Source organism: Eleutherodactylus coqui, chromosome 1 (assembly GCF_035609145.1).
Source record: "Eleutherodactylus coqui strain aEleCoq1 chromosome 1, aEleCoq1.hap1, whole genome shotgun sequence".
NCBI classification, from domain to species: Eukaryota; Metazoa; Chordata; class Amphibia; order Anura; family Eleutherodactylidae; genus Eleutherodactylus; species Eleutherodactylus coqui.
This window is the reverse complement of record NC_089837.1, coordinates 296,579,487-296,594,086: the sequence shown is the minus strand read 5'-3', so window position 1 is coordinate 296,594,086 and position 14,600 is coordinate 296,579,487. Positions and strand designations below refer to the sequence as shown.

General features: G+C 46.6%; 1 protein-coding gene across 1 annotated transcript in view; it reads right to left on the bottom strand.

Moving 5' to 3' along the window:
* NHSL3 (NHS like 3) overlaps positions 1 to 3,843 on the bottom strand; it is a 47,672-nt gene extending 43,829 nt beyond the window's left edge. Inside the window, exon 1 of the mRNA XM_066573778.1 lies at positions 3,456 to 3,843. Within this exon, the coding sequence (XP_066429875.1) occupies positions 3,456 to 3,624 (169 nt within the window). The 5' untranslated portion in view covers positions 3,625 to 3,843. The remainder of the gene's footprint in view (positions 1 to 3,455) is intronic.
* Between the last annotated feature and the right edge of the window lie 10,757 nt (positions 3,844 to 14,600).

Genomic DNA, 14,600 nt, shown 5'->3' with positions numbered 1-14,600 from the left:
CTGCCCAAGCCAACTCCGATGTCAGTTGCTCGTTGAAACGATAAATCAGCCAGTCAAAATGGACCCCAGGGCCAGCTTCACAAGGACGTATTTGCATGCGTAATACAGAGAATAGAATCCATTGATTTCAATAGGGTTGTTTACATGCACATATTTTGGCCACGCAATAAACATATAGATCATGTTCTCTCTGCGTATTTATGCACTGAAGGCCCCCATAGAAGTGCAAAAATACACGCGGAATACACAAGGAGATGCGTTAAGCGCTACATAATTGCGCAGGAAAAATAACTAATTAGATGAATTAGCCATTTCAGTCAGTGGGTGTTTGTGTCTTGCGTGCACATGTCCATGTGAAGTCAGCCTTGGGGTGAATGCACACGACGGAATTGTATTGCGGAATTCGGAATATTGAGCATGCAATGCAAAAATGATTCTACATGCAGACGAGCGGAAACCAATTGCGGTTTCCACTCGCAGATAAAAAATTGCAGCCTGCTGCATTTTCCTGCAGGTTCTGCACAGACGGCTTCCATTGACTTCAACATTAACGTTGCGGACAGGCTGCGGATTCCGCGGGAAAAGCAGGAGATTAAAGAAAAAATCTGTACTGCCATGTCCAACGGCGAGCCGTGCAAACAATCCACAGTACAGTAAAGTAGACGAAAACACAGATGCGCGCGGATGCCGGCTGGGCACAGGATCAGATTAGGCTATGGGCTCCCGACCCGGCCGTTGGCATGAGCCCTTACTCTTGTGCTCTCTGCAAGACTTTGTTTTCTATGATCACAGAGAAAGTGCTGCAGACTGACAAGCAGTGGGGGCAACTTTACCCAGTTTATTTTTACCATTCATTTCTATGTTTAGCCTTCCTTTAAGATGCTACATACCTTGTAGCAGAACATATGCTGTTTGGAAGTCGTCCATGCCCTTGTTTACAATTCGGAATTACATACTTTCACTCTCAGGGCTAATGCCCACGACCATGCTGCGTTTTATGGTTCCATTGAACCTAATAGCTCAATGTTCACACTGCAGAATTCCACAGCGTGAAAAAAAAGTGGCGTGCTCTATATGCCGCGGGAATGGAAGCCATGCTCTATTTACCGGCTTCAATGAAGCCGGCCATCACACTATACTTCCACAGTAGCACAGCTGAAGTATCGCGTGAATATGCGTCCCCGCCCACCACCGGCCAGGTCATCCAGCACTGCCACCGCAGCACGCGCTGTACTGCGTCGGCCCGCTAGGAGGGACGCGGAGAGGCGAGTATGGGGGTTTTGAGGGGGCGCCGTGGCAGACTCCGCTGCGATATTCCACTGGCGGAATTAGTCACGGCCATGGGCATGAGGCCTTAAAGGAGTCTCGGGCCAGGTTAACATCTGCATAGGAAGCTCCAGCCGGAGGTTCCATCACAGACCCGAGTCAAAACATCAGAAGAAAAAGTGCTGCATGCAGGGCTTTTTCTTTTTAGTCCAAAGCTGGGCAGTTGGGGCGAAAAGCACATGGACCCCATTATAGTCAATGGGGTCTGTCCAATGCTGTCCGGTCCCGTTTGGCCGCAGGGGTTCCTCTTTCCTGCATCCTCAACAGAACAGGAAAGCGGAATCCCCAGCGCAGGTATGAAACCCCCCCCCCCCCCTGGTTTTTGGGAACGTTTCAAGGTCCTATAGTATAGAACAGCAAGGCTCAGTAAAAGGTTTCATCCAAAGCCATATATTGTCACATGATCATGCAGCCCAAATATTATAGGCTGGAGCAACATCGCCTTAGTGACATAACGTGCAGAACAATGTGACATCACCTACTTATGGAAGAAACATCCCTGTGACCTAGTTGACCTTGCCAAAAACTAATGGCATGCTTGTAAGAACCTGACTCACACAACCGTCTTAAAGGGGGTGTTCTAATCTCAGCAGTTTATCCCTATCTACAGGATAGCTTGCCTAGTGGTGAGGGTCTGTCTACTGGGACCCCCAATGATGCAGGGATATCGTCCCCAGTACAGTCCTAAATATTGACAGTGGTGGCGGCACTTCAAATGTAACTGCCAGAGACAGTCAAGTTCAAGCACTCAGCAATTTCTAGCAGTTCCATTCTCTTTAATGGGACTGCTGGAGAGCGTCAAACACTTGAACGCTGCTATCTCCAGTGATCGGAACGGTGGCATGCATGTACAACCACAGCTGTCAAAATTTTGGCAATATTTCTAGATTGGTAGGGAGTCCCAGAGGTCAGTCCCACCACCAATAGGCAAGTTATCCTGTGGATAGGGGATAACTTGCCAACATGGGAATACCCCATTAAATAGGTTGTCGACAATTAGAAAACCACAGCTGCCAGGATGGCACCACACCGCTCCATGGGTTCTATCCAGCATTACTGCTCAGCTGTTGCCCTAAGCAGCCACTTGAAAAAGGACCAGTCATGTGCTAAAGTCAGAGGGGCGGGCTGCATAGACTATCATCACTCCCTCCCAAACGAGTTCTTCTATTGTGAATCTGTCAATCGGGCGGTCCTCAGCGATCACCGTCAATGGGCGACACCGGACCATCAATCAAATTTAATGTCATCAACTGACATTGAGGGGTGGGGACCACAGGTGCAGAACCGTGCAGCCCGCCCTGCTGATGTTGGCATATGACAGGTCCTCTTTAACACTGTCACTTGCTCTGCGGGTCCGTGCGCTGTACTCCTCACCACGTCACATCATGCAGAGTAGATAGCCATCCGTATAAAGAAATGCCAATACATACAACTATCAAACTAAGACGATAATGACAAGTAAAAGAGAAAGTGTCAGAACCGCTGGTCCAAAGCTCATGGTGGTACTCAACAAACATGTGCCAACTTTCCTGGCATTATTATGCACCTTCTATACTGGGCTGATAATCAAGAAATGGCTTTTCTGGAAGTCCTAGGAAAGGACTCTTCTTCCACGACTTCTAATGCGTGCTTTCACAATCACTGATACTTAATCTGCCAAGTCACTGGCAGAACGCAGCTGAGCACCGCCATTTTCTTGCCACCTGGTTACTTGTATACTTAGAAAGAAAGTGTTTATGTAACTGATGCCAAGTTGAAAGACTGGTCAGACTGGCACTAAAGCGCACTAAAGGGCACAAGATAGCTATGCATGCAAAATTAAATGTTGCTATCCATAATATTATCAGCCTGAATAGCAGATACAGTAGTGCACTGGCACTGCTGGGAGACCTGGCACTCCCTCAGGGGTATGAGGCCTGGCACCCTCCATACTTTGTTGCATCCTGTCAACATCCTGAGACGTGGTGGGTATGGGAAAAGTGATTACACATCAGCATGCCCGCGTCTACCTGGCACATAGCACATATGAGGAGGGTACAAGTGGGCATGCTACTGTACAGGTCCATATGGAAGCAGCAGATAGAGGCAGTTCATCCCTGTGCCCAGCGCCTGCCATCTACTTGTCTCACCTTTGCCTTCCCGCCGCTTGACCTCTGACTTCTTCTTCTTGCGCCCCCGTAGCCAGCTCAGTGCCCGCCGCAAGGTGCCAGGTTTGTGCTTTTTCTTCTTGGGCTCCAAGGCGCCCGGATCTGGGGCAGGGGGCGCGGGGTCTGGGATGAGGACGATCTGTGCAGACATGGTCTACAAGGTGGGGGGCATGCTGCTGCCGTGCACAGAGGCTGGCGGCTCCCTCCAGCACTGGGTGGATGCTCTGTTCCACGTGCCCGGTGGAATCCCCCGCGGAATGGATGCAGCGCTTCCCAGATGCCCCCCAGAGTCCCGGGCAGCCGGACTTGTGTCTCCCCGCTGCCTCTCTGAGGGCTCCTCCTCCCAGCTCTTCCGCATTCCAGCCCCGGAGGCGGGGCCCGGCACACCTGGGACACTGGGGACACTGAGCCTGGGACAGCAGGCCCCGCTCCACCCTCAGCGGCGGATGGCTGCCCGCCATGTACCCAGCTGTGCACATGGGGTGACCGGAGCTCCCGGCCGGGCAGGTGCCGCGGCGACCCTCCGCTCTATACCTGCCGGTGCAGCGCGCTCTAGTCACAGCAAGACTGGCGGACATGTGGTCCCAGTGCAGACGCGGCAGTCATTGCGTTATCTCGGTAGTCACGTGTACTGTGTGCATGCCGTGTATGTGGACGGGAGGGCCAGGAAGGGCAGTGGCTTTAACCCATTGTGCCCTGGCTCCTCCCTCAGTAAACACGTCCAGTTGTCATAACATTGGACTTCAGCTAAAATCGCTTGCAGCTACGTGAGGGCAGCCGGAGAGAATAGCGCTATTGTGAGGCGCGGGCAGGGTTGCTACACGGGCCGGCGCAGCGAGACGGACAAGGGGATGCGCACACTGCTGACTGAAATCTACACTGATCAAAAAGCCGTGCTCAAACACTGCGATTTTACCGCCGTTTTCAGACGCACGTTATGTGGCCAGCAGCGGTTTTTAACGTACCCCATCATTGTGACGGTGACATCACATTGTTACATTTCTTGGCAGACTGTTTTTGCAGGATGGTTTTCCATTGCCTTCCACAGTCATCTTTACCCTGGATACTCATTTTACCTGAACCACGCAGGGATTGAACCCACAACCTTCAGGTCGTGAGCAAGAGCTTTGGACTGCATTCCTGCTTCCTTAACACTGTGCCACAGAAAACATGGCAAACTAGGGCACACAGCGCTAGAAAATCATTTCCTTAGAAAACGCTGCATTCAAGCGCAGGTTAGCCACGCCCCATTGAAAACTGGGAGGTTTGTTCAAAACGCCACGGTAATAAGCGCATGCATGAGAGTTGCCTAAGGCCACATGCACATACTCGCTTTACCTTGATTACCACAGCGTTTTGAACGCCACGGTATAATGCTCCCATTGATTTCAACAAGGGCAGTCTGTTGTATTTTGCCACGTTTTCGCACTTTTTAACGCATTTCATCACCCATCACAATGATGGGGTACGTTAAAAACCGCTGTCGGACACAGTAACCGGTGGTAAAATCGCAGCATTTTGCCGATGCTCTGTGTGAGTGGCCTAAGGCTGCTTTCACATCTGTGGTGGGGATTTCGTTTTCCTGCTCCCTTCTAGGAGCAGAAAAGGGGAATCCACGCTGCCAAACGGGTCCGTCTTATGATGGAACCAAACAGCGCCGGACGGACCCCATTGACTATATATTGCAGGCTGTTCCGTTTACGGCATTTTACTGCATGCAGCGCTATTCCTTCCCCTATTTTGTGCCGGATCTGCAACGGAATCTCCGTCCGGCGGTTCCAACGCAGATAGGAAGGCAGTCTAACACACTGTACACGAACTGGTCTCTGATATACAGAGCACAGAGCCTGTAATATATATATATATATATCCCTCATTGGAATATACACAATGCTGAAGTTGATTAGAAACCAACGTCAGCCGAGTCTGATATACAAAGTTGTACTGATAAGTCCTTGACTTTGACCTCCAAAAATTGATATAGAATAATGAAATTTCAGAGTTAGGCAATATGCACACGAGCACGAAATTCGCGAGAGTTTTGTGTATTGCAAGGAGGGCAAAACTTGGGCGAATATGAACTCTATTCTTTTGAATGCAGTCACATACATGAACGATATACAAAATTACTGCAGGTCCTATTTTTCTGCATTCCTTGGAACACATCGCCTATTCCTTTCAATGGGACCTCCAAGACATCACATGACAGTCACATGTCGTGCAAAAATATGTAAAAAAACACCTCGCACCCGCGGGTAAAACACATTGAGCAGCGCAATATTGGGTGCAATAGCTCGCTCGTCTGTCTGATGGTAGTTTTATTCTACATAGTTCCCTTGCACATCAATGCACTTCTGACTGCGGTGTTGTGACTTCTTCAACCCATCCTAACAGAATTCCTTTGGTTGGGCAGCGAATCGGGCGTCAGCTGCAGCAATGTGTCAGACGTGGAGGCAAATTTGATTCCCTAGAAGGTGTCTCTTCAAATTGGAAAACAGATGTTAGTCCAAGGGTGCCAGATCAGTCGAATAAGGAGCATAATCCAGCACCTCAAAGCCCGGATCAGTCAGTTTGCTTTGGGTGATTGCCCCCGTGTGGGATGAGACCTTCTCGTTCAAGAATATGACACCTTGGATCAATTTTCCATGCCTTAAAGACTCCCATGCCTCCTTCAATTTATCCAGAAAGGTTGTAGTAGACCCCTCTGAGAGGTAGTCCACAAGCAGTATCCCATCTTTATCCCAGAAGATTGACACCATCACCTTGGATGGCGACTTCTGCACTCTGAACTTCTTTGGACACCGGGAACCACTATGTCTCAATTCTTTTGACTCAGGATCATACATAAAACTCCATGTCTGATCCATCATCACCAGTCAAGACAGGAAAGCATCAGCATTAGAGATGAGTGAGTATACTCGCTAAAGGCAATTGCTCGAGCGAGCATTGCCTTTAGCGAGTACCTGCCCGCTCGAGATTGAAGGTTTGGGTGCCGGCGGCGGGCAGGTAGCTGCGGGGAGGAACGGAGGGCAGATCTCTCCCTCTCTTCCCCCTGCTCCCTCCTGCTGACAGCCGCTACTCACCGCTCCCTCGAGCAATTGCCTTTAGCGAGTATACTCGCTCATCTCTAATCAGCATTGTGCTAAAACCGCTGCAGAATTTCCCAAGAGGCTGGCAATCAGGCAAACTTTTGATCTGCTGAGAAACATTTCGGGATCCACTTGGCAGATAGCTTCCTCATGTCCAGATGATTGTGACTCATGGACTAAACACTTTCTCTGGAAATGTTTTGCATCCTCAGCTATCATTTGAGCAGAAATTTCCCAGTTTTACAGAAGCATGTCATGGATGGCGTCTATAGTTTCTAGAACGGTCACCACTGGAGATCTCCAGGAACAGTCTGTGTTGAATTTGCCAGTTTTAAATTTGGTACCCAATTTTTCACTGTGAGTGCAAAAGGCACTTGTCACCTAATGTTTGCACCATGTCACTGTGAATGTCTTTGGCTGACATCTCTTTCAGAAACAGTTGCAATAAGCATTCCCATACCGAAGGCTGGACCATTGATAGCATCAATATCAAGCCTGTAGTGCTCTAATGAGAAAGACCAGGAAGTGGCATTACAAAAGTCTTGCAGTTACTTCAGACTTCTCAGCCCATGAATCTAGTTCTAGATCTAGTTGAATGGGTTTCGAGGGGAACAAGGTGGTGACTTTTCATCCAAGCTATAATCTTGTATGATAGACTTCATTCATACTGCCACCGTGTCTGTAGAAGCTTAATAGCGTATCCTTGGCCAAAGAGATTGAACAAGAAGATTCTTTTGAATACAGAACTCTTCAGCATAAGTAATATAGCAGGGGAAAAGCCCTCTTCACATGCAAAGTATTTAAACTCCGTCTTCATCACAAGGTTTGGGGTAAAAAGGATGGAAGAAATGCTTCCCTATGGATGTTAGGTTCCGAAGATACAGCATAAAATATAGCATTGTCCTCAGGAGAACTCCATCGCAGATGAACTTAAAGGGATTCTTTTATCAGATTTGGACAGCATGAACCCGGGACAGGGATGCCCGTTTTCCCCCGTGGGTGTTTTAAGTTTGAAGTTTGACTCAGAGCTGACCTTTGAGTCATGGGAGTGCGCCATGCTGGCCATGTCGCGCCCATAGCATAAAGACTGACAGCTCTCTCCCTATGCACAAGCAGGGGCTGTCAGTCTTAATGGTATGGGCGGGCAGAGACCAGAGCAGCTCACCCCCATGACTTAGACCTCAGCTTTGAGTCAGATTTCAAAATATGTTTACCCTCAAACGTCACAGAGTTTCAGAATAAAAAACACATGAAGAAACAGGCATCCAAATGAATGGGTTCTATTCACTGCATATACATGGTGCAAATACGCACATGTGACGGAGCCCTTAAAGGAGATGTCCCGCGCCGAAACGGGTTTTTTTTTTAAACCCCCCCCCCGTTCGGCGCGAGACAACCCCGATGCAGGGGTTAAAAAAACCACCCGCACAGCGCTTACCTGAATCCCGGCGGTCCGGCGTCTTCATACTCACCTGCTGAAGATGGCCGCCGGGATCCTCTGTCTTCATGGACCGCAGGGCTTCTGTGCGGTCCATTGCCGATTCCAGCCTCCTGATTGGCTGGAATCGGCACGTGACGGGGCGGAGCTACACGGAGCCCCATTCAGAAAAGAAGAAGACCCGGACTGCGCAAGCGCGGCTAATTTGGCCATCGGAGGGCGAAAATTAGTCGGCACCATGGAGACGAGGACGCCAGCAACGGAGCAGGTAAGTATAAAACTTTTTATAACTTCTGTATGGCTCATAATTAATGCACAATGTACATTACAAAGTGCATTAATATGGCCATACAGAAGTGTATAGACCCACTTGCTGCCTCGGGACAACCCCTTTAAGGTGTTAAGAGAAGTTAAGTGGCCCAAGATAAACCCTGGCCAGTGAGTCTTTAGCTACACCCATGCTTATAGATATACAGCCTGAAAGAGCACTTAGACAAGATACACAGACCCTCACAGAACACAGACAGGTCACCCAAATAAATACCAATGCATACACATACAGCTCATGGCCAGGTCACACAAATATACCTTTATATGCATACAATGCACAGCTAACTCGTGTACTCTGGATTTATTAAGAGTTGACCTTGAAGATACTAAGGCCATAAACCGGGATCTTTTGAGCATGCCATTCAGTCATGCAATGAGATGACAAAAGGGTCTGAAAGCTAAAGGTACCTATACGTATAAGGCTATGTTCACATCTGCGTTGGAGCCATTTTTGGCAGCCCCCAGTGCACAACTGACAAATGGTGAACTGTCAGTGGGCATGAGGAAAGCAGAATGGACTCCATGATATAGTCAATGTGGTCTGTCAGTTGCAATTCCTTTCCTTCATGGATCAGACTTTCCGTTTTCCTGCTCCAATAGCCGAACAGAAAGCCAAATGCTAGTATGAATAAAGCCTCAAAAAGGATCTGTCACGCCTCCTGAGATGCTTTAGTAAATATTTGTGTTCCCCATAATATAACAATTCTGGAACAATGCTACTCTGTGCTGCTCCACTTTTATACCTCCTAGAAATGAATAAGCTGTTAACCAGTTCTGGAGCGGCACACTCCCACATTGTCCAATCAGTGCTGACAGTGTGAGACAGTGTAAGGACACACCCCTTTTACAAGGGGAAAGCCAACCCCCAGTTGTCAATTTATTCATAACTTTCTAGGAGGAATGATAAAGAAACAGCACAATCTAGAGTTCTAAGAAAACATGTCTCAGAAATGTTGTATAATGGGGAATACAGGGATTTATAAAAACAATAGACATCAAGACACACAAATGTGTCTAGTGGTCACCTGTCTCTACCCAGGTAGCAGATACTGGGGGGAAAAGGGTTGAGTATGTTGGATTTCAACATGTCCAATCCTCTGATCCCACAGGAGGTAAGCCCTGGTCAGAAGTATTTAGCAGCAACTTTATGTTCTCTCATTGAAAGAGATAATGTTTGCCTGGAAGGAGTCAGGCTCATTTCACACCAGCTTGGGAACGTGCGATTTCCCTGCGGATGCGAGGCGTTTTTGTGTCAAAACCACCTCGCATCACATCAGGGAAGTAGCTCTCAGCTATTCCGAAGAATCGGCAGGTGTTTCCCATTGTTTTAAATGGGAAACATTGCATTGCATACATCTCACATTTCATGCAATGTTTTTCCAGCCCCATTGAAACATTATCGAAATATTTAACATATATAGTCACCTTTAGGGCTTATTCACACGCCCTATATCAGCCAGGTTTTCATGCCCCCCGGCCAATATACGGTGTCCCTTTCTGCAAGGGGAGGAGGCGGGCTGGGCTGGAAGCCGTGCACTGAGCTCTTGCCCTCTCTCCGCCCTTCGATACTATTTGCAATTGGAGGGAGGGGGGAAACTTAGCTCTGCCCCTTCCAGCCCCTCCCAATGCAAACAGTGGAGGGGGTGGGAGCTCAGTGCACTGCTCCCGGCCCAGCCCGCATCCTCCCCCTGCAGAAAGGGACACCGTATATCGGCCGGGCGTGAAAACCTGGCCGATATACGGACGTATGAAAAAGCCCTTAAGGGGCCATCGGCCTTTTTTTCACTGATGACATTTAAAAAAAAGAAAAATCAACAAAAATGCTAAAAAAAATATGTTTAACACAAAAAAGGATTTATAATAGGTCATTTTCTAATGACACCTTGCCTTTAACCCCTTACACTACAGGGGGTACATATATGTCCTGGAGGTTCAGGATTTTTATAGAGGGGTAAAGGGGGTTGATCCTGCTCCATACAATGTGGCTGCAGGCTGTTTCTTATAGCCAACACCCACCCACAACAGCTCCGAACAGCAGTGACACTGATCAGAGCTGTTAACCCTTTAAATGCCGCTATCAATTCTGATACCGGCATTTAAATGTCCTGATCAATGTTCAGGCTGTTGTGCAGACCCCGGGGCTGCCATGGCAGATTGCCTGTCAGATTGCGGTATAATGTAATGCTATGGCATTACATCATACTACAGGAGTGATCAAAGCATTGCAAGTTCTTCTTCCCTATGGGGACTAAGAAAAAAATGTAAAAATTACCTTTCAAATTTTTTATATCTGCGTTAGAGATGAGCGAGTATACTCGCTAAGGCACATTACTCGAGCGAGTAGTGCCTTAGCCGAGTATCTCCCCGCCCGTCTCTAAAGATTCGGGGGCTGGCGCGGGTGACAGGTGAGTTGCGGCGGGGAGCGGGGGGGAGAGAGAGATCTCCTCTCCGTTCCTCCCCGCTCTCCCCCGCCACTCCCCGCCCCTTTAGAGACACTCGGCTAAGGCACTACTCGCTCGAGTATTGTGCCTTAGCGAGTATACTCGCTCATCTCTAATCTGCGTCCACAAAAGTACATTCTAACAAAGTAATGCATTATTTGCCCCGAACGGTAAACGTCATCAGAAAAAAAAAAATTACAGCAGAACTCCACTTTTTTTGGTCATCCCTGTCTCCAAGAAAAATGTAATAAAAAGCAGTCAACAGGGATCGTGGCTTTGAGCTTCTCCATCCAAATTTGATATATCCTTGACCACTCTTCTGGGGCAGCTTATAGTAGTTATTAAAATATGACATTAAGCTCAATTTTCCCCGCGCAGAGTAAGTGGAGATGAGTTTGACTGTTAGGCTAACTTAAATTGCGCCTGTAGCCATAGCAGAATGGAGTAAAATGAGAATGGGGCATGGGAAGGCCAAGTAGTTGGGTGTAGTAGGGTAGCTTCTTTACAGACCCATGGAGGAGATTGGGTACCCGCTTGAATTGGGAAAATCTGGGATAAATAGGCTGTCTTATAATACTAATGAATACTAAGGAATACTGCCTTATTATAATAAGAGAGGTGGGGCAGTCCCACTTCAACAAGTCCGAATTAAGCTAGCAGAAGAGTGCTTTATAATTCCACATTTAAATAGTATTTACCGCATTTGTTAATTTGATCCCAAAGTAAAAGAGATATTGGGCACAGACAATAAATCTAAAATTAAGCCTAATAAGCTTTTGGACATGGATGGCAGTGTTGTAAAATAGAATTTCAGATGTAGACGTGTTTATTCTAAGGCTCAAGGCCTTGCTGAACTTCTCAAAAACTATCAGCAAATTAGACAAGGATGTGAGTGGCTTGGTCAATGTAAGGAGGAGATCATCTGCGAAAAGACTTAAGTGTAGTGTGGGAGTCATCGATGGGGACGCCAAATATATTTGACTTCTCACGAATAGCAATAGCCAAGGGTTTCATTACAAGCGCAAACAAGGCTGGCGTTAGAGGACACCCCTGGTGAGTGCCCCTTTAGATTTATATTGGGGTTGCTTGGGTAGATGGAGCTGGAGTAAAGAGTGGGGATAGCATTCAAGAAAGAGCCTACAAAGCCCATCTTACGAAGGAATAATTGCAAGTAGGATCACAAAAGGCTATCAAAATCCATCTCAATGTCAAGTGCAATGACTGACAGCAGTGTCTTAGAGAGATTCGCAACATTGATAAGGTTCAGTGTCTTATGGACATGGTCTGGGGCTTGTCTACTTTGTACAAAGTCCACTTGGTCCTAGTGGACCAGGTAGGGCAGCAGTCTGTTGAGTCTCTGGCAGAGAAGAACGATGTTAGCCCATTCAGATTGGTCCCTGCGCTGAGCCAATGAGAGGCAGCAGTCACTCACCCATTCATGAATTCATGAATGGGTGTGTGAGTGAGATCTGCCTCTGATTGGTCAGGCTGTGACCAATTAGAGGCAGCTAATTCAGCAGGCGGGGATTTTAAATCCCCGGCTGCTGAATACTACTCACAGCTGTTCAGAGCAGTTCAGGAGGACTGCCGCCGGCTGCGCTGAACTCCGTCTGCCAGGACCAGGTGAGTATATATATATATTTTTTTTTACACATTTCTAGATGAATAGCAGGGAAGGGCTTATATATTTAAGCCCTTCCCGACAATTCATCCCGCGATCGCCGGCAGCCCATTGCTTTCAATGGAGCCGGCTGTATTGCCGGCTCCATTGAATTCAATGGGCTAACATCGTTCTTCCGGGACTAGGTGAGTATATATATATATTTTTTTTTTACACATTTCTGGATGAATTGCAGGGAAGGGCTTATATATTTAAGCCCTTCCCGACAATTCATCCCGCGCTCGCCGGCAGCCCATTGCTTTCAATGGAGCCGGCTGTATTGCCGGCTCCATTGAATTCAATGGTCAGTGCTCGTTTAATCGAGACGAGTACCGCGTGGTGCTCGTCTCGAGTAACGAGCATCTCGAGCACCCTAATACTCGAACGAGCATCAAGCTCGGACGAGTATGCTCGCTCATCTCTAGTAATAATAGATGTGAAATCTTGAGCTAGGCCTATAATTAGACGGTGAAGTGTAGTCTTTACCAGGTTTGGAAATAGTTGTGATGAGAGCCTGTAAAAGATCTGGATGCACTCGGCCTCCTGCAAAATATAATTAAATAAATTAACCAAGTTGGATCCTAAGATTGGGGCAAATTATTTTATAATACAAGGCTATAAAGCCATCTGGACCTGGGGCTTTACCCCATTTAAGGCATTTACTCGCCAAGTCCACTTCCTCAATAGTTATACCAGAATTGTCATGGGTGCATTAGGTAAATGAGGAGAATGAAATTGGGAGAAAAAAATGAATATATGAGATTCTGAAGAGGACTGTTACGCTGTGTAGTTTCTGAAAATATTGCTGAAGTGTCACATAAATTTTATCAGGATTAGAAAAGAGATGACCTGGCCTGTATTTTATGTATAGTATTGAGGGTTTGGCATTTCTAACGTTTGTGGACCAAAAGTCAGTCTGGCTTGTTTGTGAAATGAAAATAAGTAGCTGGTGTCCAGGCCAGTGCTCTCTCTGTTTTATGCGTCAGAAGGGCGTTCAGTTCTAATCTAGAGTCTGGCCTTCTGTAAGAATTGTGAGGGGTGGTGTGCATAAGCTAATACAGTACAAGTTTATTAATTTTGACCTTAAGATCCGCTTGCACTCGAGTTCTTTAGTCGCAATGCTGGAGATATAAGAGTACCTCAGATCACAGGCTTTTGTGCCAACTAATGAATATCTACTATGGTGGACTCATTTAGGATTGGTAAGTAGGGCCTCGTTAAACCGCCAGGAATATAAGATCTTGGTGCATGGGTAAAAAAAAAATCAGAGAGGACTGCATTATGATCGGACCATGCACATATCATATGAAAAAGACAATAGGGGGAGAGAGAATTAGTGAGAATCCAGTTTAAGCACATGAAAGGCTTTAATTTCTTCATTGTGACGTCTGTCCTTCAAGTAGTATATTGTGGAGTTAGAGTCAATTACAGGATCCTAAATAAAATTAAAGTCACCACACCAGACTAATCTAGTATAATCAAGCATGGTGAGGGCGTCACATATTAAAAGAAAGAACTCTACGGGCAAGTCATTTACTATACACAGCTTCTCATTATTTCTCCTAAAAGAATCAAGTAAAGTCCCTGGCCATCAGCCATGGTTATTGTTACTTTAATGGAACAGCATTGGGTAAAAATATTGATACTCCTCTGCTCTTAGGGATAAGCATACAGTGATAGTGAGATTGGTAACGTAAATTGAAGAATTTTGTGTAGGAATTTTGGGAAAAATTATATTCCTGGATGCAAATAATATCTGGTTCATGTCTCTCATAATCCATAAAAGCTTTCCTGCATTTATCCAGGGAATTAAATCCAAGTACATTATAATTCAGGACCCTACAGATAGAAAATATAGAAGGAAAACTTTTCTGGGCAAAGCTACTGTAGAAATTATGGATGGGAGAGCTAAGCCTTTAGCTAAGCAGAAAAATATACCTGGGATGTTTTGGGATCCCATCAGTAAAATCAAGTAACAAATGTAACAAAGAACATTATAACATTATAGGTGCTGAGGTGACCTAGGATGAAGATCAACTAGAGTCGCACATTACAGTCAGACAGCATGATGACCGTAGCAGTGGTAGTGATCTCAATGAGTAAGCACATAGATAGAACATAATAGGTAGCTAAGAAGCCAGTAAAGACTATACCTCGGGTTATTATGAG